The sequence below is a fragment of the Clinocottus analis genome, unplaced genomic scaffold (genome assembly GCF_023055335.1).
Source record: "Clinocottus analis isolate CAN_PGR_092001 unplaced genomic scaffold, fCliAna1.0.p SCAF_4, whole genome shotgun sequence".
Lineage (NCBI taxonomy): Eukaryota > Metazoa > Chordata > Actinopteri > Perciformes > Cottidae > Clinocottus > Clinocottus analis.
The window spans coordinates 11,554,581-11,582,557 of record NW_027176153.1 but is presented as its reverse complement, the minus strand read 5'-3'; the positions used below and the strand labels follow the sequence as shown (position 1 = coordinate 11,582,557).

The window sequence follows — 27,977 nt, the reverse complement described above, 5'->3', positions numbered from 1 at the left end:
ATAAATAAAGTTGTCTTTCTATTCCTGCATGTTCAGCATGCTGCTCCCCAGCTGAAGTTCAGAGTGGACCTTTTCATTTGTTTTCGTGTTGCTCTTTGTATCCTAATCTTTCTCCTGCTGCGACCCACTTTCGCCCACGGGGCTCATTTAACTTTGATCTAATCTAGTCTAATCTCAGTTTCTCTCGCCTCTCGCGCTTTCATTTCCCCTGTCGAAGCGGCCGAGTCCGCGCGGCGCGCTCCCGTCACCACGTCAGGAGGCAGCCCACTGGTCCTGATGATGATGATGATGGCGGTGATGGAGGAGCAACGCTGAGTTCACTCTCCCAGTTTTCGCTCCCCCTTTTCCATTCTCTTTTCTGATTATATCACAAAAAAAACAACGTAGTGACAAAGAAGCAACGCCGCCGATTTGAGCTGCTACCTTTCTCCGCCTCTCTCCCGTCTCCTGCGCCGAGACCGAGATGGGGAACGAAGCGAGCATGGAAGGCGGCGGGCAGCCCGGCGAGCCGGGAACAGCCGGGATGATGGGGTCGGTGATGCCCGGAGGACCCGCAACAGGACCGGGGGCAGGACAGCACGTGAAGCCGGTCAACGGAACCGCTGCCGGGGGAGGGATGGGAATCGGAGGCCCCGGGATGGGAATGACGAGGTAGGAGCAGCAGTAGTAGAGGCTTCGGGTGTGTGGCTGGGTGAAGAGTTCCGGGTTTTGCAACCCGATGTGTGTGTCTTGTAACACGGAAACGCTCGATGAACAAGGGACCAGGTGGCATTTGGTTCAATTTTTTTAGAGCGACGGGATTACAAGTGTCAAGCATAGCCTCCCCTCTGCCCCCCTCCTTTTCTCTCGCATCCAGGATTTTAAAGGGGGTGACATAAATGAGCGATGGTGTGACATTAGCAGGAGGAGACCCGTCGCTCTCCACGGTGCTGGAAGCCCGGGAGCTGTCCGCGGTGCTGAAATGCAGCCGGCTGCACCGTCAGCCCTGAGCGGGTCCAATGGGTTTGACATTGCTTGTCGATGCGCCTCACAAGCACCGTGCCCCTGTGCTCCGTGGTACGGGTATCACCAGCGAGATCCACGGCTGTTTTGGTCTGGGCTTCTGATTTTATTCCGCGGTGTCATGTGCTGTAATAGTATTTCCTCCTTCCTCGAGCTCGAGCTCTGCCTTTTTTTGTTTGTTGCGTATTTGTGTCGAGTGAGACATGTCTTCTCTGACAACCGCTGAAAAAAAAAACACACACACACACATAATCGAGCCCCTTCGTGTTTCCACAGTATATTTTTTCATGAAACGTGACCATTGGGACGTTTTTGGTTGTTGGTTTGTTGCTGAAGATGCTCGAGGGAGCGCCTTCACATACTCGCTTGTTTCCGCATGAGCGAGAGGGTGCTGGACGTGTGTGTGTGTGTGTGTGTGTGTGTGTGTGTGTGTGTGTGTGTGTGTGTGTGTGTGTACGTTAAGGGGCTTGCCTGGCCATGTAGGCGCGTGTTTGATGATACGTGTGTGGCATACTATACCAGCAACGACAGCGTTTCTCGTCAATGACGTAGAAGCGTCTTGACAGACCGATGGTGCTTACCGACATACAGTTCTGTACCGTACCATGTCCCCCACTGTGCCACATGCAACGCGTGTGTGTATGTATATATATAAACATGTATTATCTATTATTTAATAAAACTGATATCATACAGTGTCCCCAACATCTGGATGTAGTAATTTAAGGTGCTGCAGCATCAACAGAACATACATGTGATATCCCACCAAACCATGCTATTTCTTAAACATACAACCGGAAATGTGCTTGATTGTAATTACACGCAAAAAAACCATACATATAACATGAAATGACCCATGATCACACACATCCCATGATGTGTGTCCTAACATAGCTTCAACATGACCTGGCATAACATGTGCACATACAGCTGCACTGACGTATAGACACACATCATTCACAGCCTATGTGTATATAAAAGGCCAACATACAACCCCTTTCTAAAATAAATGTCAGGTTCCCCCTCTACCCTACAGCTTCAATCTCTCACTATAGCTTGGCTCAGCGAACACACATGCTCTAATCTTCTGTCGCTGCCTCAGGAATTGAGGAATCGCAGTTTATACTGTACCTCCTCGTCCTTACTCTGCAGCCTGCTGTACAGAGACGCAATCCGGTTGTCATTTTGTGAGAAAAAAATGCAGGAGTAGGGTTACAGCTGGCCTACAAACACCCCAGGGTGTGTGTGTGTGTATGTGCGAACGCCCTGGTTATATTTAGGACACATCCCAGGTTTGATTCATGCATCTGTAGGAGAGAAGAGCCGAGCAGCGTAGCCTCTCCATCATTATATAACACAGGGATTCAGAGAGCAGATGACAGCTTCAGCTCGCTTCCGCTAATGCTGGAGATGCCTTGTTCCTGCATTACTCTGTTTTGGGGCATTCAAAGTGATCTCATTCTTGTTGCGTTTATCAAATGTTCTACGTAAGATGCACTACATCTAGGTGGTTTCTGCCCTCCTGCCACCTCAGACCTCAGAAATCAGCATCCCTGTTTCAAATCCGCGGCATGAAGTGTCTCACATTAAGTATTTATAACAGCGTAATACAAGGCCATGTGAACAGATTGACTCACGTGCAGAGCGTGTTTGCTCACCCCCGCCTCTCTCACTCTCACTCTCACACACTCTCTCGCACTCCCTCCCTTTTCTACTCTGCTCTGCCTGACTGCCTGCTCCTATCACTATCTCTATCTTTCCCTCCCTCCCAATCTCCTCTGCACACTGGCCTGCTTTGCTTTTCTCTTTCCCCTCACCCTTTCTCTCTGTGTCTCTCTCTATATCCTGTCCACACTTGTCGTCAGTAAATAGGAGAAAGGATGTCTTTCTCTCTTACTTCCCTTTCTTTCAGTCTCATTTTCTTCCCATCCTTCTCATTTGTCTCTCCTTTTCCTTTTCACTCAAGCTCTGCACATTCCCTCAGTCCTTTTTCCCTCTATCTCTTTTTTTCCTTCCCCGTGCCTCTAAATTAACATACCACTCGATTATTATTTTGTGTGGTTTACAATATTAATGCAGAGCGGCATGGCAGCGGTATGTGTGGTTTCTTTAAAGGTTAAGGCTGCCATGATTCACATGTCCTATTCTCAATAAAACTTAATGGATGGCTAACCTTCCATGTCTGTGGCACTCAGTCTGAAGTCTATTGATTCCTACTGAACATGCAAATGTTTGCAAATGCAAACGTACCACAAATTAATTGCTGCAAAAAGTCTCAGTAACTTCCTAAAACGGCTGGATACTGTATCGTTAGCATTTTTGGGGACTATGTTGAGCCGCGGATGAATGCATTGGTTTTAATATTGCTTTACATGCATTACAGTGTCTGCTTTATTTGTATGTGCTTCCTAAAACCCTTGTAGGTGTGGAGAAAGATATACATTTCATGATGTGACAACATTAAGGAACAAATATGACTTTGAAGAGTCAAAGGAAACATCTTGGTTCGGGTTAAAATATCTACTTTGTTGAGGTTCACTCAGCTCACCTCCATCATCACGGCCATGAAAGAACATTGTCACTTGAACGTAAACGTGACTCGCTTTGGGGCATTTACTGAAACAGGTAATGTTGTCTCTCCTTGCCAGTCTGCAAATATATAGTACATTCATTCCATCCGGGAAAATCCCTCCTCCTCCATTTCTCGCGCTCCCTTCCCGCCCTCTTCTCAACCAATAACCAGCAGCGTATAAATGACTCTGTCTCTACAATGAGATACAACCGTAGTGCTATATAGGCTGGCGGAGGAGGAGGAGGAGGAGGAGGAGGAGGAGGAGGAGGAGAGGGGGAGGAAGCGAGAGTGGGCTGAAGGGGGTATAGAAGCTGGTGGAAATAGATCTAGTGTAGTCTTCAATGAATTAAAACCTGAAGGGACACAGGACAGGGGAAGGGATGCAGTAGTAGTAGATCAAAAAGGTGTAAAAAAAACAGTTACCACCGGTCCGGTTAAACCAGCAATATAAACAATTATATTGACTTATACACCTTGTGTTTATAATTAGTTTTGAACCTTTAAAAACTGTATTCAACACATTATTTTTTTATGTTTTGTATAGTACAATTGTATTAAATTTCCCAGTTTTATTTAAAATGACATGCAAATAATGTACATTCAAATTTGAGAAAAATTGAAATGAGGAGCCGGAGGACATGCAGCGGAAATTTAACAAGTACACAGAGGAAATACACATCAAGGGCATGTAATGTACAAATGGATCCACATTTACAGCCAGAGAGAGAGAGAGAAGGATAGAGAAAGAGAGAGAGAGAGAGAGAGAGAGAGAGAGAGAGAGAGAGAGAGAGAGAGAGAGAGAGAGAGAGAGAGAGAGAGAGAGAGAGAGAACCTGTGAGGTACAGACCAACTCCTTTCTGTGGGATCACATGTTCAGTTTACATCCGACTCCACACTCTCCATGTTTGCAGGCTTATAACACGTTCAGGCTGTGCTGTGTGTACATTTCTGAATCAGAATCAGCTTTAATGGCCATGTAAGTTTTCCTATACATGGAATTTGACTACGCTTCCTCTTTGCTTTTCGTACATACAAAAGATGAATATAAAAGTTAAAAAAAAGACATTAAGAAAACAGAAAAACAGTAAACTGTGGTTTAGAAAGTGCAGCTAGTGCAGGTGGAGGTGTCTGATTAATTGTTCAATTGTTCATCAGACTGACAGCCAGTAGGAAGAAGCTGTTCCTGTGTCTGGTGGTTTTGGCGTACAGTGCTCTGTAGCGCCTACCAGACGGGAGGAGTTGGAACAACTTGTGTCCAGGGTGTGAGGGGTCTGCAGGGATCTTTCCAGCCCACTTCCTGACTCTGGAGGTGTACAAGTCCAGGATGGAGGGCAGGCTGGAACCAATAGTTCTCACTGCAGATCTGTGTTGGGGGGCTCCTCCTGAAGTCCACTGTCATCTCCACAGTCTTGAGCTGGCTTCAGCTCCAGGTGGTTCTGACTACGCCATAGGACCAGCTGTTCAACCTCCAGACGCAGACTCGTCACCGTTCCTTTGTGTACACTGTTGTGTACATGATCAGCAACTGTGAAGAGGCGGTCATCACAATTTATTGACTGTACAAACTAATCAAGCGGCGTGTGAGTGCGAAAAAAGAAAGAGAGAGATTACTTGTGGAGGAGAGTGTGACTGTGTGTGTGAACATTTAGTTTGCTGCTGTATCTTTTTCTTTCTCCGACATGCGAGTTGAGACCAATTGTCCCTTTCCTGCGAGGTATGTGTGTGGGATGTGTGTTTGTGCATGTTTTATGTGTTTGAGTCTGTTTTCCCATCTCTTGCATAACAGCAGCAGTCTGTGACTGCCGTGTTCGTTGTGAATGTACAGTGCGACTGAGTTTGTTAGTGAGGCTTTTTGTGCTGACGCTCCAGCTCTGAGTGACAAGATTTTTTATTTTTTTCTCATATCAGCAGAGGAACGAACGCTGATAGGATTCTGTTTCTAATCTGCTGAGTGGACTGGTTACCGGCCGTCCTTTCCCCTTGTTGTTGTTGAAATGTGACGGCCCGGTTGAAAATGATGGGTTGTGAAGCTGGGTAGATGGAGGCCAAATGTCAGGCTGAAGCCAGCGCAGCGCCATTATAGCTGTTGATGTTTGGTTGAGCTGGTTGGTTCCTTTTCTCCAACATCCAAGTTTAATGGGTTCTCTAATCACAAACAGTCTAAAAGACATCACTGTTTGTGCCTGTTTGATGAATGAAAGTCCTCCTTTTAGCTCTGTTTTGGTCTCCACCAACCCCTTAAACAAAAATCTGTCTTTTTAGCTGCTATGCTATAGTTTGATGCTGGGCAGGTGACGTACAGTTGGTTCGTCAGAGGTTGAACTGACTCTGAGACTAAACCCTGAATCTGACCTAGAACCAAAGCAATGAGTTAAAAGAAGTAGAGCTGCAGGGTTGGCTGATAATTCTCTGTGGTTTTATTTGTACAAGCACAAATATGTATCTATTTGATTCGTTGTGGAGCTCTAATATTATCTAATGCCAATAAATGTTGATAAAATCCAAGCAGAGCTGACAAAGAGGAGTCCTTTATGTGGTCAAAACATGGTGAATGGATAAAACATAGTCTCCATGTTAAATGAGTAACACTAAAGATGTCATGAGATGCACCAAAACTGAAGTTTCACTGTTATCCCATGAAATTAACAAATATCTGACTGTAATTAATACAAATCTCTGAAACTCCTGGTTGCTTTCCAACGGCTTATTCATGTGTTGATCTGCTGGATGAAATTAGTTTAGTTAGTTTAGTTCACTGGCAGCTACATTTGGGCCTAAAATAACTTCTTATCGTGAAGAACACATTTGATTTGTGATGTGTATTTTTGAGACACATAGATATTAGTCATTTGGAGAAAAAAAAACCTCAATGTAAATAGAGTACGCTCCAATGTCAAACAGCAAACATGGAGTAATTAGAATGTGGCGGATCGTGGTTTTCGGACCGTATAGTCCACATCACGGGCGGACTGGGAGGAAAACGTGTCACTGGAGTTACTGTCACAGACCGACACACTGGCGTTCATATGTAGGCGACTGTGGCTCAGTGGTGAGCAGGATCGTCTTTCAATCAAAGGATTGGTTCGATCCCCACTTAACCCTGAAATTGCTTCCGTAGCTGTGCCTACGGTGAATGAATGTGTATGAATGGTTGATTAAACTGATGTGGCACCTTGCATGGTGGCTCCGCTCATCAGTGTGTGAATGGGTGAATGATGTCATGTAGTTTTAAAGCGCTTTGAGGGGTCAAAAGACTAGAAAAGTGCTATACAAGTACAGGTCCATGTGCTCCGCCACACACAGCTCCACCACGAGCATAGAGGACCGCCCCGTGGAGCCGCTCCACATGACGAGAAAAAAAAAAGGGGCGCCGTGAGCAAGGTGCGTGCGCGCCAGTCCATACTTTAATTGCCCAACGGGGTTTCAGAGACCCTCTGACTCGCACGTGCGTTAGACTCCTTGGTTCGTGTTTCAAGACGGGTCCGGTGGGTTGCCGACATCGCCGCAGACCTCTGACGGCCTTTACGAGGGCCGGTCCCCGCCCTGGCGACGCAACGTGGCACTAAGGACAATGCTTCACCGTTTGAGCGTCGCGTCAGGAGCAGGGGACCGCGTGCCTCCCCGGCGGGGGGAGAAGGTTCAGCAAGCACATAGTCCACGGCCCCGGGAAGCGGCGAGGTCCAGGCTCGGGCACTCTAAATAAATATTTATATAGCACTTCAAAACCAATAGATAGGTGATGGACAGAGGCAACAAACGACTCAAGGTCTCTGTGGAAAATGCAGCAGCATGTTGGGTTTTGCTCTCACACTTTCTCTCTCTAACCTGATCTTGTCACAGTAAAGACAAACGCTGACCTGGGCTGTGATTGTAGGTTAACTTTCTGACTCTTACCCAGAAAGGCAATGAGCAGGTCCTTACAGTCACCATCTTTAATCCCCTGAAGATTCACAACCCTGACCTCACCCTCCAACGAAAGCTAATTAACAAGGATGTGTTAGAGGGCGATTGTGAAGCAATAAAAGAGCGAGTGTCTCTCTCTCTCTCTGTGGGCGTGTTAGAGTGTGAGCTAGAAAAGTGAGATATTTTTAAGAATTGTGTGTTGGTGAACGTGTGAAACTGAGTGGGTGAGCGACAGACAGAGGCTCTCTATATATTTACACGCCCTGTTATCAGGAGGACATGTTTGCCGGAGCCTCCAAATACTAAATGTGTTTGGGAGGCTGCATCGGGAGATAAGATGGCAATAAGCACAATATCACAGCCCAAGACAGTATTGGTTTTCAGCAAATAGATGCTGTCGCTGGAGCTTATGAGTGAAATCCAGAAATAGACTGAACAGAAACGACAGGGCTATCTGAGCCGGACCAGCGGTGAAATCTGTGGAATCACAGGGGAGACAGTGGTGGATAATGGATTATCTGTTGGATGCTTTAACCAGGAGATCAGAAACTATAACGGAGTCGGAAAGTGAATGTGTTGGAATTGGTCCTGGTAGCAGTAGACGAGCGTGGACTTTACCAAAAAGGGCGAAAAGCCAATGCAATGGATACTAGAATACAGGCAGGAAAGACCATCTAATGTCCAAATGAAAAGGTTTTTTCTATCCAAGCATATCGGCTCCCTGTCCTGACAGACCTGATGTCATGCAGAAGAACTGAGACTGAAGCAACACATGAAGCTCCCTGTTGAGCGGTGAGCCCTTTGACATACAGTATGTCTACACTAGATGGAGAGATAACCAACCAATCAGAGCTGTGTGTGTGGTGAAGTCATGCCATCGTACTGCATCTCTGAAAAACAGTCAGAAAAGCATAGATGAGATTGACGCTGCTGTACAGTTTGTTGTCAGTCAATTTACAGTGAAAAATGTTTTGAATCGTTGTGGAACAGCTCACATAGTATTCTGCACTGCAATGAATAAACATACAACAAATAAGAGCTGTCAAATGTTTGAAAACCTTGAATTTTAGTAGGTGTTTGATCCACAAATGTTTAGGAAAATCCCTCGCTTGTTTTAAAAAGGTCAAGTTGATTTGATCCAAGGTCACAACATGAAACATAAATGTAGGTTTGCTTTTTTAGATGTGTTGGCACCTGCCACACCCTTTAAATCTCTATTAATGAAGGATCAAAAGTCCAGATTACGAGGGCTTCCTGGTTTTGGCTGTCAGTCCCCCTGCGGGGCTCAGCAGGGATTTGTAACAGACACCAGTCTAGTCGGGCCTGACCTCATGGAGTGAGCAGCGTGCAGCGCTGCCTGAACCCCCTCAGCCAACACGGCAAGTTTCCACAAAGATGCCATTCAGAGCGTAGTCCTGTGTCTACCACAGGGTCAAACAGCAGCTTTACAGGTCTAAGAGACTTAGTTTGGTCTCCACTGTAAGGCCAGAGAGAGCTCACGAAATATTACTGTGGTTTCTTTGAAAGAAATAGTTGACTTACTTCCTTTTTTTCACTTCAGGGCCAACAAAGGCTCCGCTGTGCCAATACAGCTGACTTTTGAGTGACGAGCCTGTTCTTTGTCTTGGAAGGTTAACCTTTTCACAGTATATTTTAAGTTCATTTCAGTTAATTGTAACACGGTGGCTTAAAAATATCTTATTCAGCGTTCGGTTGTATTTAGCTCTGCCTTCTAGTGTCACTGTCATGAATTGAGTTTTCTGTTTCCTGTTTTGTTTTTGTAGTCTCGTGTCCTCTGTGTCTCTGCACTTCCTGTCCTGGTGATGGTCTGTCCACCTGGTTCTTGATTGTGTATTCCCTTCACGTGTGCTGCCATCATTGTGTCCACCTGTTGCTCGTTACCTCCCTCTTGTATTTAAACCCCCTTTGTCTCCTGTCTCCTTGTTGGTTTGCACTGTGTGGCCCTGTCGGGCCCGCCTCCTGTAATTGAAAACCCTTATTGTTGGAATTAAATGTGATTTGAACTCTTCTAATCCGTTTGGGTCCTACTTCCTCCATCCCCGACAGTCACTTGTGGTTCCAGAAAACTAGATGAGGACGGCCAGTATGCCAAATAGTGACGTGAAGACCGCATCATTTTCCCGACTCGGTTCTTTGAATCTCGTTCATTAAAATGAACAAACAAATCTTTTTCTGAATCATTCGTTCATTGAGTCTCCGGCAGAAGAACGAGTCATCGATCCAAAGACGCGGTCAGGACTACTGACCGTGTCTTCGTGTTCACCTCCGGCCACGAGAACATGAACAAATCTTTTTTTTGAGAAGACTCATTACTCTTGAATCCTTGTAAGGATTCGTTCAAAAGGAATAAATCGTTCACGAACGACACGGCACTAATGCCAAACTCTGTGCTTCTAAACAGCAGTCAACGACCCAATATGTCAGACAACACGTCCACGTCTCAGTTTAGATCGTACAGACCTGTTGGTAGAGGTGAAACGCTGCTTGGCTCATCATAACAAGTTCACACCACATGATTGACATCCCCACCATCAGAGACTACAACGCTACGATGTATTACTTCTGTTGTGTTTCACATATTCAGAATCAGGCTTTTGGAATATTGATCTTTAAACGGTTACATATTTTTTTGATCCTATGAACATATTTACATTTACCTCTTTCCAACAATAGAACATTGTAATGAATCCTCCTAATAAGCACTAATTGAATATATTCTTTTAATACATTTTACAAACTGGATGTTAGAAAATATCAAATGTTTTTTACTGAATGCCAATTACGTTCTAGTGGGACGAGAACAACGAGTTCTCCTGTACTCCAATATCAAAATATAGTATAAATGCACAAAGGGACGCTTTTGGCAGGCAGTTACTTTAAAAAGCAAGTTGACAACAGCAATGCAATTTGTTATTATCCTCCCTGCTGACCCATATAGTACTAAACAGTATATCTGACTATCTTCCTCCTGCCAATGACAGACAGAGATTTGCATTAAATGGAAGCGTTAAATTAGTTATTCTTTGAAAGGGGTTCAGAGTGACAGTTTAAGGCTTGTTTTACATGAATTTCCACTCTCCCTGGAAAATTTCCCCACTATTGGTATCACACGGTGCGTTTCAGCGGCGTGTGACGGTCCTCTCATCCTGCCAAGAGGACCTGTCTGGGTGTAGCTCTGGTGTTAACAAATGGATCGTCTCTGGGGCGAGCGGTGACCCGACGAGCTGCGAGAATCTGCAGGGTCGACGACCAAACTGCACATCTCCTCCGTCTCTGCCAGGAAACCAACGCAACGGGGCAATTAATAAGCCAGCTCGGCTCAGAAGGAACCCTCCAGACAATGAGACAGAGACTCACGCACAGCAGCCGGCCCTGGTATTTACATGGACACAGGTGCTCTGTGTCCCTTTGGCTTGTATTTAGCATTTTTCAATCCAACATTGCAGGATTGGTTGGATGAGGTTTAATCCCTGTAAACCTGGCATGGTGAACAATTAACGGACCAGCCACTTCTCGTAATAACTATGGAAGCATTGAGAGTGTTGAGCTGCTCTGCAGGAACAGTATGCGGGGATGATTGTTCTGCACTGAGCAGAAGCTGATTCATTCAGACACTCCAGTGTTCGAATGGAAGTTAGCTCATACACTCAAGTCAGGAAATTTGTTTATTCTTTCATTTACTTGTTATTGGTCAATCTGCCCCCTGGTGGCCATTAAGTGGCAAGGCTGTGTCTTTCAGCAACTGAAAAGGTGTTACTATGACACTTTGTTCAAGATAAAACAGGAATTTGCATTGTTTCCATGAAACGTTTTATACAAATCAAATATTAAATCAAATCAGGCAAGCGACTTTTGAGATGAATTATAGTTTATTTTCATTTCTCATTCTTATTTCTCTACCTCTGAGCCGTCCCACCAATCACTTGTCTTTCTCTCTTCTACCTTGATAAACCGCATGTCACATTTGACAAATAGAGACATTCTTTGCTCAAAGACATCAGGTACTTTCCCTTAAACGATGACCCCGTGCTGTTCGGTCCATACGGTGGTGATGACTGCGGGCGAACGACACCCGACACTCGCTGTTTGTCTCGTTCAGTTTGGGTTACATTTCCTCTGACTTTCATTTGTTTGTCGGAGAATATTATGCTGCGCTTTGCCATTTTCTCACCACTGCACTAGAGAAGGTCACGCTCGAGTTTTCTCATTATGTTGTCGCCACCTGACAGTAAATGTTACCTGTATTGATGCTGTGGCTGAATATGGTGTGTGTGCATGCACTGTGTGTGTGTGTGTGCATGCACTGTGTGTGTGTGTGTGTGTGTGTTAAAGCTAAGAAGTACAGACACAGCACCACCTGGAACAAACTACAGCAGTATACACTGTTTGTGTGTCTTTATGCATCAACTCACATCGCCTTTTCTTCCTCTAATGTGATTTTTTTCATAGTCAATAAGTTTCAACCTTTTCTATTTGCTTGTTACGGAACATTAACATTATTTACTGCTCTCTGCTTTACCCTTCAAGGTGGTTTATTCAAAGATGGTTGATAGAAAAAAAAAAGGGTTATGTTTCTTGCTGGAAGCCCAAACAAGGAGCAGTGAGCACCTAACAGTCTCTTGAAACTATTGTCATGTTCATAAACGCAAAGACTAACTAAATTGCTTTATTTGAGTGAAAAGACAGTGACAACATGCAGATTTTGATTCAAACCCAAAACACTCATTTCTCCATAGCTAAACCATAAAACCCTGTGTGTTTGTTAGCTGACAGAGGCGGGTACAGAGCGACAGCTTCCTCTGGATGGCAGAGTTTAATTTCCAGCACAGTTGTGCTCCTGCAGTCATTTGGACTCAGAGGGGGGTTTGGCACAGCGAAAAACACTCAAATGGGATGTTTTTGTTATCAGCATGAAATTAGGGAAAAATGGGATTTTGGAATTTAGGTCACTTTAGTTGATGCGTTCAAAGGTTTGCGAGCTTCAGCAGCTTCAAAAGAAGCTGCAGCTTTTGCTCCTGTTATCGCACAGACTTGTCTGATTGTGAATATTAAACCATTAATGAGCCGTTTGCGAACAAAAATCCATACTCGTTTACTCTCAAAGCCTCCACTTTTAGACGCGGATGTCACCAAAAGAAACGGATGCAGCTCGCAGTCAACAGGTTTCACTCACGGTAAAGCAAGTGACTGAAATATGGAAAGAGGTGGGGGAAGAAAGGGAACAAAAAGAACAGAAGCATGATGAAAAAGTGGGACGTCAGAGAGACTGAGCCGACCATATCAGAGGGGAGTCGGTCCAATGCAAAGTTTATTGTTTGTCACGAAAAGACGAAGAGGTTTCAGGCTCCGAGCTTAAAGCGGTACAGTGGGTCTATATCTCATCCCCGAAAGCAGCACGTACCTGTCGCAGATATTTTACTGCTGTCAGAGCGTGTGAAATAACTCTTTTCATGCTTACTCACTAAAATAGAACTTGCATTAAAAAAAAACAACAGAAACCAAACACTGTACTTTTAGAACAGTCTGTCTTTTGACCAGCTCTGATCTGAGAGTGGATTTGGGTTAATCAATGTATTAACAGAGAAGTGAAAGAGGTTAAAGTCACATTCATTTTGTAGCTTTCATGCATAATATTTGCTGACTGGCAGTTGGAGAGTTGATGGACACAACACACTAGTTGAATCATATGTAGGAAAAATGAGCAGCTGTGTAAAAAATATTAGATTTTTTTTATAAAATAAATAGTCAAAGGCCTGTGGACTTAATCACTTCTGTAGAGAAGTCAGGAGGTCAAGGAGGTTTTAAAATAGGAAAAACATACAATCACTGAGCTGAGAACTGCAGTGTGCAGCAGCACTAAGCTGAAGCTACAGTTTACACTTTGCAAAGAGAGAAAGGCACTTTTAATTCATTTAGCACTTTGTTTTTGTTTTTATTCTACCACAGCAACAGATGCTCAGTGGTGATCAGTACTGTACTGTGAAGAGTCATGACCTCATGCTAAAACAACAGTGAAAAAGAGTTGGAGTTGTTGGAGAATAAACAGAGTGATAATATATATATAAAATTTGTGTAGATGCTTTTCATATTCATGTCTAGTGAAGTTCAGGTTAGGTTAGCGAGGTCAGTACAACACAGTTATGCAGCTGTAGTTGTGTCTAGAAATGTCTGATTCTCAAGGGAACTTTAGTCACTCGCCTGCACTCCTCAACACACACACCTCAGTATGTTGACACTAGAGAAGCAGACTGGACGTTGCACGTCCCTTTCTGTGAGAAGAGATGAGAACACAGGATTCTCCTCCTCTTGACAGTTTAGAGCCAATTAAATGTTACTTTGCTTATGATATGTTGGTGATGGAAAACCATTTATTAAAGAAACGAACTTCCGGCTGTTCCGGGTCAACCTGCCTTGACTGGACGACTCCCTGCTTTTGCAACTGCAGAGCTTCTTACTTTACCTGTGATTGAGGAAATAAATTACGAGAAAAAGAGAAGTTGTCGAACTGAATTCTTCTGGCGGCTACACCAGGCTTCCAATATTGATACACGCTAACAAGAGAGTCAAGAATGAACTCATAATTATCAGGTGTCCAGAAACAAAACAAAACATCTAAAGCTGTTGAAAACGTTAAACCCATTTAAATATGTAAAATGACCTGATGAAGGCAGGTTGTCATTGTTCTTCACAGATTAGTCATTTCCCAAGACTATAACGTAGACCTCAACCCCTTCAATCATCAATCAAATCAATTAATCAATGCAAAGGTTTTAACCGTAGAAAAGGTAAAATAATGCAAGAAATAATCATCTAAAAAGCAAAAAACTGAAATTGCTCTCACCTACCTAACAAAGACCTTTAATCAATCACAACAGAAATTACGAGTGACAAATGCGAGGCGTGTTTGTGCTGTGAAGTGAGCAGCTGTCAGCGAGCCCTGCAGCTCACTTTTAGTGCAACACCTCCGTGTTTCTGACGGCCTCGCTGACTGAGCGGTCTGTCTGCGGGTCTCTGATTCTGTTTGACAGTCCTTACAACAGTTAATGAGCAGAATAAAGGGAGGCGAGAGAGAGACGGAGAGAGAGAGAGAGAGAGAGAGAGGAAGTGCGAGGTAAATCCAGCAGGACATATTGTGGCTCAGCAGTTCTGTTGCGTTGTGGCTCTGCCAAGGACAGGCCAGTGACGTGCAGTGAGGGTTGGGGAGGCACGGACTTACAAGTCAGATTTACAAACATACAGTAGGATGCCAACAGGATAGGATGGGAGAATAGGAGAGAATAGAAGCGAATAGGACGCTGAAAACCATTTTAAACATCACTGTATATTGCAGTATATCTCACCTTTACTTGTAAATGAAGTCCATTCGCGTTTCCTTCTGGACGAAAATCTCTGTGACTTTGTTGTAAAAGTCCTCTTATTGTCCTTTTGGTTTTGAGTTTTAAAAGTCTGTCTGCCTCAATCGAGATAACTGCCAGTGAAGGAAGTCGACCTTGGTCAGTTCTATTCTGACTGTGTGTTTTAATCCTTTTCAATGCAGAAAAGGACCTTTCCACAGACGCCGTTGTTGCAGGTATAGTGAGCACCAGCTGGAGTAACTTTGTTGCCTCAGGAACAGTCTGAATTAAATTATTCTGGGCTAAAAAGTTTAGAAGCTGTACAGACGATTTGCATCCACTCCTTACTGTTTGCGAACTATACGGTCCAATAAGATCCGACTTTAGCCAGACAAAGTCAAAATGCCTGGTATACTTTGAAAAGCTCTGCAGTTTGGTGTCATCAAAGTGTTCTGACATTTCATTACATTTTGACCAATCCCAGGAAAACTAGCTCACCAAAATGATCAAAACTAGCTTTCATTTGAGTACTGACAGTACTGACTGTTGAAAAACTTCCACAAAGCCAGTCTTTATGTGAATACCAGTCTGTTTGAAAAGAACGAGTAGTTTCCCATTTATTCCCGACTCCCGTCGTTTGAAGCAAACCTCGCAGTTCTGGCCTCGGTCTCCCAGTATTTATGACTTCTAGCTTTGACTGAAACTCCAGCGTTGAAAAATTTCTCAGTTTAGAAATCAAATCCTCCATTGTGCTGTTAGCTAAGCGCTAGCGTCCCATTTGTTGTTGTGGTCGTGGAGTTGTTGTTTTCTTTTACACACTTTTAGAGTTTACCGAGACCTGGTGAACTCTTGACAGCGGGCTCACTATCGCCCCCTTCCTTTGAGGCACAGGTACTGTCTGCCTCAAGGCGAGCATTTTCCCCGTGGATTTATGTCAGATCAATAAGACGTAAATATTACACAGACACGTGAAATACACTACTAAACACCATGGAAATTAAGACGTATAATAAAAGTGTCGTTAACCATCATATTGGAAACATACACAGAAATGGCAACAAGCACGCGCCATTTGCACGCGCTCAATCCAGTTTGTGAGTGATTGCGCAATCTGGAGGGAGGCGCGGCTCGTCCGAGCCTCGCCTCTCGTCTCTGTTGTATTTGAATACAGAATTTCTGCGATTTTGACCACAAAAATGACCAAAACACATTAGGAACCACACCGAAATCATAGACAGAAGACAGATATTAATACTTATTTTATTTTATTATTTCCTTTCTTTTTCTTCTCATGACAGGGGAGGCACAGCCTCACCTGCCTCCCCTGACCGCACGTCACTGCTCAGCACCCCGTCACACGGCAACTTCATAACTCCAGTCTCGCCCCTTATTGATCTGTTCCCCCTGAATTGAAAAATGTGTGTGTGCGTGTGTGTGTGTGTGAATGTGTGCGCACGCTCACTGAGTTTCATGACCTTCAGGCCGCCACAGCCTAATTAGAAAGCCCGGATCTGGTTTCGGACATGGCCGCCTGGCATTCTGGGATTGACACCACTCGCTTCATGCATTAAACGCCTCACATGATCAATGTCTCTCCCCGGCCTCCACCGACGAGTCTGATTACAAGTGAAATTAGCTTAGCGCTCGTTTGTGCCAGCCAGCTGTGAGCCTCTTGGCTTATAATGTGATAAAATCAAATCAGCAGCAAATACTTCACAACTACAACCTAAAGCCTAATGGCACCGTTTTCAGCCCGGCTCAAATGTGTCCCCATCTGTTTCTGTGCAGCAATACATTGTTTTTTCTCATGTATTTCCATGTAAGGACTGTACTGCAACTAACTGCAAAAAAAGAAGACGCTCCAACTCTTTTAAAATCCAATCATTCAGAAGGAAAATTATAGAAAATACGAGTCAAGGCTGAAAACGCTTTGTGTTACACGTTTATGATGAGATCCAGTTAGAAAAACACACACCGCTAATGTAGCGTCATCAAAAACAAACATGAACACGTCTACATTAAGTCTGGTATGCACAAAAAAACAAACTAGGAAGTCTAAAAGAAACTTTCCTTTTGCAACAACAACACACCCTTGAATTGTTCTGTCCAAATACAAAACTAATCTTCACCTTTTCAGGAAAATGTTTTTCTTTGCGTTTTCTGTCCCACGAAGTAGAAAGACGATCTGTCGGTTGGCGAAACATATGCTCAAGAGGTCAAGGGAGGTTGCTGAGTACAGCGCACATGACTTTGACATTGGAGACCGGAGTTCAAGTCTTCTCTCATTCTTCGTGTACGCATTGACTTGCTTTTAGCTCAGAGCTTCAAGACAGGAGACCTTGTGACAACACGGCCACAGTGCTTCCAGCTGAACGGCCTCATCTGTCATACGGCCGTGACGGATGCGAGCGGCCTCCTGGATCTTTCTCCTGTTCACAAGGCACAGCCACGTTTCTTGTGCCAGTTCCATTTGTCGATGAATGGCCCCTAATTGGGATGATTTTCAAACGTAATCATCCCAACATCATGTGTCACAACCCACACATGTTCAAAACAAATACACTGTGGTTGTGCTTTCGTTGTCACCAGCAGATTTGCAGATTCAGCATTTTCAATGGCCGCAGGATTTATTGAGAACATGGTTGGTAGACCCCGGACCCACCTTAGTACATTTGCATTAATTGGAGCAAAAATAAGAGGTCAGCTTTATGAAGAGCTTTGTGCTCTTGTAAACAATGTTGCGCTCCAGTAAGTTTTGTTTAAAAAATCGACACAGTGGTTGTATCTGAATGCTGACGACACAGCAAAAAGTCATGGCACGGGAAAGGAGACAGGGTCACTGTTTCAACACCGGTCTGGTGGGTTGCAGGCATTTTTGAGGAAACATAAAGTGTGAAGTGAGGTAGTCTCTATTTATATCCCTCTGTCCCATTTCCTGCCCATTCTGAGTGTGAGCAGCACAAATTAATCCTTTTATTACACGCAGCATGAAATAGCCTGCTGCTGCTGGCTGTGGAGCAAAAAGATGGCTAGTTGGGAGAATAATATTTAAAAGTGAGGAGAAAAGAGAGAGTTATGGAGATGTACTTCTGTCAGGTGTACAGGAAAAAAGAAAATGCATTTTGAAAATGTGCACCAAATACTGAATGGGTTCATGATTTTAATCTGAGAGCCGTGGAAGTGTGATGAGGGATGAGCTGCTATAGACAACTAGTTAATTCTCCACATCACTACATGAAAAACTACTTTCAGAGTTACTCAAACATATAATTACATTCATATTTATTGATTATTGCGTCATTAATAAGCCGAAATTACTGTAAAAATCAATTCACACCATCGCCTATAGGATTACTTCATAGGAGCATTTTTAACATTTGTGTTTGTTTTATTGTGTTATCTGCAAAGTACTTTGTGTTTCTAAATGTAAGTGACTGGAGAAGATACTGTGCTTAGCTTCCTACTATCACTGTCAGTGCTGCAGAAAAAATCTCTCTGTCTCTCTCACACACACCCACACACACACACACACACACACACACACACACACACACACACACACACACACACACACACACACACACACACAGAGTCAATGATCAGTGGTCAGTCCTTCCCTCGGGGGAAGAGTGTTCTCAGAGCTCTGGTGGAAGATTTACCTCCCGCTACACTCGACAACCCAAAAATACACTGTGTGTGTTTGTGAGTGTGTGTTTTCATTCGTACCAATGCACATTACAAACAAGGCGAGCCCAGTTATCTCACATAAATTGATCCCTTGAATTTAGTCCTTGTAAAATGACAAATTAATGTCCAAAGCCCGTCAAAAATATAGACTTTTTTAAAATAGAAACTATATATATATATATATATATATATATATATATATATATAGTAAAACCCCATTATATTGCCTTGGGATCTTCAGCGAGCTGCCGAGATCATCAGAGACTATTTTTTTTCCGGTTTTGGTTTTGAACTTTTCTGTCTTGCTTCAGTTTGAAATAATTGGTGGAGCTGTGAACTTTTAGAGGACATCTGTGAAAACTATATTTAGCGCAACGTTTTAATTCTCTCCCAAAGTTCTGTGTCGTTGGTCTAATACTACGGTTATTAATGCTTGTCTTAATGTTAATGGGACTTAAGTTTGGTTTGATGAGGTGCTTCTGCCCTCGCTCGTCCACATTTGGACTTAAATCTGGCATCTCGATGTTCTCACTCAGGTGCACCTCTGACATTTGTGAGGTGCAAATACATTGTTCTGGCTTTTTGGTCACTTACCCAACAACACAATGCTGCCTTTGTTTTTGTTGATCCCCTTGTAGGCCTGTTGACGTAATGAGAGTCCTTATGAAATGAATCTTTGTAAGGCTTTGTAAGTTGCTCTGTAAACAAGGGAAGCGTAAGGAAAGGGTGGCCAATGAACGGCGAGGATGGAGACGGTGAAGAGAAGGAGTACGTTGGGTGTGTGGAGACGTGGAGACCGTAGAGGCGGATGTGAGAGAGATTTAATGTCGATGCATCAAACTAAGCCGGACTTCAACGCAGTTTGTTTGAGAGAGAGTCGGTTTTAAGTAATGACACTGAAAATAGATTGAGACAAGCAAACTGACTCATACGGACAGCACACACACACACACACACACACACACACACACACACACACGTCTCAATGCCTATACCTGCATGTATACTTTACTTTCAGTGTCGAGGTATCTTCAGTTCAAACTGACCGCAGCAAGCTCGCCTGTTTATTTTATTTTCACGCGTCTTCACGCTTGTTTATTCCTCTGTGTTTACGTTTGCACCGACCGCTCGCTCTCTTTGGTTTTTGCTCTTTTCGGTTGCATTTGCATTTGTTTGCCCCTGCTCCTGAGGCGACACACCACTGATAGGAATCTCAATTAAAGTGCAGAGGAGATGGTCGAGGGGAGTTTTAAGAGTTCACCCTACAGTGAGAGAGAAACTACTTCGACCCCCCGCTGCTGCTTTGGATTCGTTTTATTCCCAAATGTAGGGGGAACAAATGGAGCTTTCTTACTTCGTACTGTTCGGGTTTCCATTTTGATGTCCCTTCTATGATTTGCACAGATGCTTAAAAGATGCTTATGCCAGTTGATATACCATCTGTATGTAAGAGACGGATGGCTGTCCTTACATTTCGATTTTTTAAGTATTTTTTTTTACATTTATTCTTTAATGATCTGTTCTTTGTGTTTGTCTCTCCATAAAGTCATTTTTTTTGGACTGCAACCTGTAAAACCAGTGAATCCAAACACTGATGAGACTTCATATTGCTAGATATCGATTCATAATGTCCCAGGGTCAGCTTGAACTCAGTGAGCAGACAGCGGGAGGGGAAACACCTTGAAATGGATTTCCTTTTGTCTCTCTGTGTGTGTGTGTGTGTGTGTGTGTGTGTGTGTGTGTGTGTGTGTGTGTGTGTGTGTGTGTCTGTGGGCATACATATGAATGTGGGGAGAAAGAGAAGGTAAAGGATAGGTTTCCAAGTGTGGAGCAGCATGCTAAGCAGGTCGATTCTCCCTTTTTCTCTCTCCTCCGTCTCACTGCTTTTTCTTCTTTGATCATTTCCGCACCAGCCTCCATTTGTCAGAATTTGGCTGCTTTCATTTCGTCGTTCGAGCCGACCGAAGCAACGTCTACAGTCAGTCAGCCAGTCAAGCCGTCAGGTAGCCAGTCCTTCTCTCTGACATGCAGCCCATCATTATAAGGTAGCAAAGTAATCATCCTGTCTGTGCTGTAAATCATCAGTCAGTAACAGAAATGTAATTTCGGCCTGGATTATGTTCTCTGGCAGAGGTTTTCTAGAGTTGGCAGTGTCTGTGTGCAGCTTGCAACTGGACAGGTGGCCATTTCTTTGGAAACCTATGCTGTTAATGAATTGTATATAAAAGTCCATTTCTACAACATCCCTGACCTCTATTTCGACATAATCATCAAGCGTGCTGTATGCTACAGTTATGATGAGCCAACCTATTGGCAGATTATGCACAGTTAAACAAACACAGATCTTCTCATCTGGTCATGACGAAGATGGCAAAATGTTGGATAGTTCATCATGAACAGTGTGTTACACGCTGAGGTGTTGATGGCATCTCTAAATGCTGAAAGCAATGTGAGCCTCTGCTCACACAGAGAGGTAAATGTAGACAGGTGTGTGTTTGTCATCCCACTGTTCATGTGGGATAGCACATCTGCTGGAGTCACGTTCAGCTGAGAGGAACAAAGACACACACAATCAAATAAACAGTGCACACAATCCGCATGTATCAATAAAAGGCAAGCAATACACATACGAGACAATGTCGACATATCAAACTTACGAATTTGAAAAATATATTCACACACAAACACACACAAAGTAAACTACAACTACAGTAAACAGTGTGTGTGTGTGTGTGTGTGTGTGTGTGTGTGTGTGTGTGAGTGTGGCGTGTGTCGACAGGCACCTGGGTATCGTAGAATACAGTTAGTGCTTCAAGTCTCCAACCTCTCTGGCTGTAAATCAAACCGCAACCATCAAGCACCTGGTGTGATGGGCCCACGCTGCATCCCACTGTGACGGTGATTTCAATGAGAAATTATATTGTAGTTGTGGTGACGCTGAAGACACTGTTCATTGTTTTCTATTCTATTCTATTTAATTAAAAACGACTTGTTTTCAGACAGTTTCTTCTAGCCGCTACCCCTCTTTAATTGTGCTTGGTGTCATTTAGGAAGAGAAGGTATTTTCAGGGAAGTGGTGGTTATCACTTTCTTTTTTTAATTCTGAATTTAGCCGTGTCGGAGGTGTCAATTTAAATCCAGGTTAGTGTTTGTGGCCTTTACTTAGAACAATGTGCTATCATTACAACGTGATTTGCAGCAAAGCCTCTTGCACTGCACTGCCTTATAATAGCTGCCATCAGGACACGTGCCGTCGGTACAGTATGTGTTTAGACATTTTCCGTGTGCATAACTGTGTGCACTATATGAGGGCATGAAAACTCATCATGCCTCCAGGTCTTTGTGTGTGTGTGTGTGTGTGTGTGTGTGCGCGTGTGTGTGTTGGTGTGAACAAGCACGAGTAATACAGTGAATGGCACAGCTGTGCTGATGCACTGCTACTTCCTGATTACATAACAAAGCTTTATCTTTACCAAGTGCTTACATACTGAAATAATGCGTTACACAATATGAGCGCATTGTGATTTTATTTTATTTCTTTTCATCTACTGATTATAACTTTGCCTCTGTGATGTTAAATTACTGCTAATGTAAAGGAACTCATGTTCTGATTTTGCATATGAACGAACTGATTTTACACATAAAACCAACATCCATTTTATTATATTATTTCGTTTAATGCTGAAATCTTCTCCTTCCTATTTTTCCATTAAATAAAAAATGTTCTATCACAGCATTTTACCCACCAACTGTGAAATAAGAGATTATGCACTTCAGAGGTTTAATGTGTGGAACAGACACAGCTGTTTCATAATGCATATGCAAGATCAATCAAACACCAAAGTGACGTGTGTTAGATCACAGTACCACTGTGTTAATATTGGGTTTTTTTGCACTCAGTGTTTTTGCTTTTCAATGAAGAGTAAGATACTCAATGTTACATTCCAGCTTTTATTCAGTAACAGATTGAAACAAACATTTCTTCAGGAAGGGAGCAGGGCATTATCATCTCCAACAGGATATATATATATATATATATATATATATATATATATATATATATATATATATATATATATATACACACATATATACATATATATACATATATACATGTATATATATATATATATATATATATATATATATATATATATATATATATATACATGTATATATACATATATACATGTATACATATATATGTATATGTGTGTGTGTGTGTGTGTATGTGTGTGTGTGTGTGTGTGTGTGTGTGTGTGTGTGTGTGTGTCAGCTTTTCATGGCAACAAGAGGCTGATTTCATTGATTATTTCCTCTCCCTCTTGCGTAAATCGGTGAAATTACCTAGTGCAGTCTTTGGTTTGATTGAAAAAGTAAATGACAGCCCTAGAGCTCCACAAAAACAGCCACTGAATGACAAGTACTTGAATCCTTTCCTTTTCTACCTCCTTCTTTCTCATGTAGGGCAAAACAGCAGACAATACATGGTGTGGTACAATCAGTGGTGGGCTGTGCTTTTTTCGACCGAGGTCTTTATTGCCGTCTGATATTGTTTACATAAATATGCGCATTACGGGATGCTGCGTTATTTATGGACAACACATGTCGTTCACATCAACAAGAACCAGTCACAATTAGTTATGTAGCCGAGGGTTTATCTTGCGCCTTAACTTCACTTTATTGATAAAACAACAGCACGATTTTGCGTAGTTTGCACAAGACGGCAACCACTTTTATTCTCGTTCCACACTTAAGTAGAACATTTCCTATACTTCTGTTTTTCGTTTTCCGTTTTTTTTCTTAACATTGACCTGTACAGCTGATATGTGGATTTTTCCGATTTTAAATTTAGCAGCAGTTGCAGAGACATACAGTACAAAGTTCACGTGAAATATTCCCAAATCCCCTTCACGAGTGAGCAGCAGCAGCAGACAAACTTCCTACACTCTCTCACTACCTCCATGGCGCGAGCTAGCCTAGCTTTGAAGCTAGCTCTGTGGAGGTTGGTGCCGGCGGTGGGTGCCAGCAGAGAGCCAAGTGGGGTGAAAAAAACAAACACAAAAAGCAGAAAAAACTGTTCACTCACCAGTTGAAATGTCCGTCCTCTTTGTTAACAAACAGTTCAATGATGTGGTTGTTTAGATTATCAGCGAGCTTCATGAGTAGGATCCCCTCTAAGAGAAAAGGCATTAAGTAAATCCGCCACCAAGTCCGTTTCTACTCCTCCTTCAGTCATTGAGTGTTAAAGCAAGCAAAACATGTCATAATATTTCTTGTTTCAGCCTAAACTCTTCTGTTGCAGCAAGGTAGTTTTCTGTAGTGCTAACATAAGTCACGCTGGCACACTTACCAATCTCATTGCATGTTAATGGTCACGCTGGGCCACTGACAAATCATATGTCCCGCCATTTCGCGGGCGCTTGTACATCAAATAATACACCCAGTTTGTTAAATTAAAAATATAAGTTTGCAGAGCAAACTTGTTCAGAAAAAAGAAGAATATTTTATTTGTCAAGATCTACTGCTCCTTTTTTCCCACTTCCATAAATCTAGTTTCCATATATATATAGCGTGTGAAAACATGGAAAAGTGTGTGTCACACGGCAAAACCGTGAGAGTTGGTAGCTCTGGTTTAGCGGCATGCAAGCCAAACTGTTCCTGTGTCTGCTGTTGTCAAAGTTGTCCTTCCAAGTTCAAGCAAGTTGACTCTATTTTCTTAGATTGTTAGCTGGCTTGTCAGACTTCCAAGAATATAAACGTCATAGTCTGACAAATTAATTTATTTTCATGTGGCGTGCTCTTGTTTTATTCATGCCAGTTAAGCTAGCTAACTTGTGTTCCAATAATCTGTTGCATTACAAGATTTGAAGGAAAGGGGTGTGGAAAACTGTCGGCTCATACGAGACCGGGATGAGAGAACGGACGGAGAATGTCTAACACTGTTAGGCACTCTGTCAATGAAATGTTGAGACAAGCAAAGAGACAAGCTTGTTTTCAGTAGCAGAATATTAACAATATGCTAACCAAACGTTTACAGTATGTATTACTTTGTTAAAGCTATTTTAAACTAGCTGAGTTAATCCTCTGTTGGCAGCTAGCTGGTCCACGGACCTTCGAATATCATGAATAACCCTTTTTTTAAGTTTACTTCGCAAGTCTGTGCCCCTAAAAGTACATCTGCACAACTGAGGGAAGGAGGGTAAAGAAAGGGAGAAAAAAAAGGCGACAGAATCAAAGGAGACGAGGAGAGAACAGAAAATTACAGGAGGCAAGGTGGAGAGAAAGGAGAAAGAGAGAGGAGGCAGATGGAAATAAATGGGCCATACAAAAGCAATTTTGTCAACACCCCAGAGTGGGAAGACATGGAGGCAAAGGAGGAATTAAAGAGGAAGAGGAAATAGATGTCTAGTTTGGGTCCACCAATAACCTAAATAGACTTGTTTTGCTGCAGGTCTAGGTGGGAGGTGGGATAAGGAACGCACCCGGCTGGGGGGAACAAGATCAGGTAAATCCTACCCAAAAGGATTTTTTTGCGCTGCATATCAACTGGAAGAGAAAGACGCTTGGCTAACATTAATACAAACTGAAAGCACCTCCTCTGGGGATTTTGTCGGATTGCAAATGAAAAACTGCAGTCAGGCAGCAGAATGATGAAACCCACCACTTCCTCCTATATATAACAGGTATCTCAGATACATTAAGGTCTGGTGTTTTCTCTCTTCTGAAACCTGCAGTGGAAGAGAAACAACAATATCAAAAAGCATCAACGCAAATATTCATTAGACATTTAGAGCTCAGAGAACTTTAAATGTGCACCCTCGATCATATTTCCCAAACTGGTTTAACAGTCAACTAAGACTGCAACTAACACATATTTTGATTATTGATTAATCGGTTAATTTTTTTAAAATCGATAAATCGGATAAAACGATTTTTTTAAAGAATTATTTTGCAACCTTTTATTAAAAAAACAGCTCTGCGCTCAACTCAACTTTTTTTTTTTCAACACTCAAACATCTTCGCAACTTATTGAGTGGCGTAACAATCGCGCAACACAACGAATCAATAATGAAATTCGTAGCCAACTTTTTCAATAATCGATTTTCATTGATTTTATCAATTTGTTGTTGCAGTCCTACAGTCAACCCATCTGATATGATGCTTTATTATATTCAACATACAATATATAATCTCCACATGTAGTCACTGGTAACTTTAAGTCCTAAAATGGCCACCGTAGTGATCAGTTGGAACACTCTAACCCAATTTGTCCCTTTCTATCACCTCCCCGCTCTAATCATCTGTCCTTGTCTTTGTCACTTACGAATGATTGGCAGGCAAGCTTTATCCCTCTCTTCCACAATCAGACAGTAAATTGAGGGTTATAATGGGGCTGGGTGAAATCACTTTGACTGAACAAGCATTTGTATTGGGTCATTAAAGGCTGGGCTGCGACAATGATAAATGTCCCCAGTGCAATGCAGAAGCAAAGTGTGTAAACACACAGAGAGAGGGGTTGTTCCTATTATTCGGGTTGTCGGCCACATCAGCCTTGGTTTCTCACAACAATTAACGATTGGTGTTTGGCTGAAAATCAAAATGAGTATCCCCAGCATTCATTTCTGTGTCTTCCTCTTCTCTCCCATTCATCTATACAATTCTTTCTTGTAACTACTCATTTTTTCTCTCTCACAGTCCTCTCTGTTGTACATTGATCAGAGTGATGTTGAATATTGGAGGGGTGTGTTTTTGAGCTTTATTTTGGATTGGACCAATATGGGCTTATGAAAGCCAAAGCCTAGATTTGTGTAATTAAACTGCCAACCCATGTATGAAGACAATTGCTACCCAACTAAATCTTCTGCACTCAATATGCAAGTAGATAAACATGCAATAAGTAGCAAACTAAACACATTTCCTGTGAAATCACATTAAAAAGATGAGCAAGAGTGAGACCAAAGCAACGGTATCATAAACATTAGAGTAAACATTATCAGTAGAGGAATATATATATATATATATATATATATATATATATATATATATATATATATATATATATATATATTATTTTGCTTATATTGCCCTACATAACAGTAACAAAGTACTGGCATAGAAAGATTCACAGAAAGTACAACACAGCAATGAATCTAATAAACACAATCCTAGACTGAATGATTAAATATGAAAGGACTCAAAAATATAACCGTTTTCACAGTTACTTAATATGGAGTACACAGTATATACATGGTTGGAACAAAACATTGACAAAAATAAATGAACAAATCACAATAAAACTAAACAGTTACAATAAATACTGAAATTATAGATGTTGAATGCCGTGATTGACCAATCAGAATCAAGTGTTTAACACAGCCATGGAATAAGAAAATAGCAAAATATCAAACCAATTTAGCTGTGAGTGCCTCTCTCTCTTTCTCTTTTAACCTCCTCTCCCATCATCACTTTGCCTGTCAGCTTTACGTCGCTTATCCCATCTTCTTCACTGTGTCCGCTGGGTGAATCAGAGAAGCTTTGAGGTTTTTGTTGAGTCACCGCTCTCCCCTTGAAACGCACACATGCAGCACACAAGCAACTCACACTTTGCACACGACTCCTGTTGCTGCGTGCGCGTCGACGTGTGCGCAGTCATCGCACCTTTCATTTGTTGCCCCCTGTGTTGGTATGCAAATGTGTCCTGTCGCATGTCTTTTGTTGACTGAAGGATGTATTGTCTCTTTTTTCGGGAGACATTGCATACACACTTTGTGGTGTGCGCTGTGCAGTCAGTAAAATCCTCATGGAAACATCACTTCCGTCACAAACCAACTGTTAGCTTTTACTTTATCCTCCACAAATGGTTGCTGCAGGTAAATCTTCGCAACCGAAATGTCTGTCGACACCGTTTAACAATGTATTAACTATCAGACATATTTTGATGCTACTATGAATTTTAACCCAAAGTTTTACTGTCTTTCTGTGACTGGGAAAAAAAACAAAACAAATAAGATAAACATGCAGCCTGAGGTCCACTTCCCTTTTGAGAGCATAAATAAAAATAATGAAAAAAATGAGATTCCACAAAAAAAGAGAGAACATTGGGGGAGCGAAGCCATGGTCTGTGGCGACTGAAAAGACAATAGAGAGTCAGAGACCGAGAGGCAATGAAGAGAGGCGTGATTGAGCGAAGAGACGGGCTGTGATGGAGGAAAAGAAGTTTGTAGAGAGAAAGATTACAAACGAGAAAGAACTGAAAAAGAGAAAAAAGGTAGACTGAATATCTCTCAGTGAAAGGAGAGGCAGTCAGGAACATTGCGACACTGGAGGACAGTAAATCATCATTTCCAATTTTTGTGTGCACTAACCATTTAAAGTTAGTAATACACTGAGCCTACTCACTCAATCAATGACAGCACAGAAAATACAGTACAATATAATGTAATCGTGACTATCAT

The 27,977-nt window shown here is 42.5% G+C and overlaps 1 protein-coding gene across 5 annotated transcripts in view; it reads left to right on the top strand.

Annotated features, from left to right (window-relative positions):
• The first annotated feature begins 271 nt into the window (after window positions 1-271).
• Window positions 272-27,977, top strand: part of bsna (bassoon presynaptic cytomatrix protein a) — a 135,631-nt gene continuing 107,925 nt past the window's right edge. For all 5 annotated transcript variants that reach the window (XM_068597412.1, XM_068597413.1, XM_068597410.1 and 2 more), the window contains exon 1: window positions 272-651. In XM_068597412.1, the coding sequence (XP_068453513.1) occupies window positions 464-651 (188 nt within the window). In that variant the 5' untranslated portion in view covers window positions 272-463. The remainder of the gene's footprint in view (window positions 652-27,977) is intronic.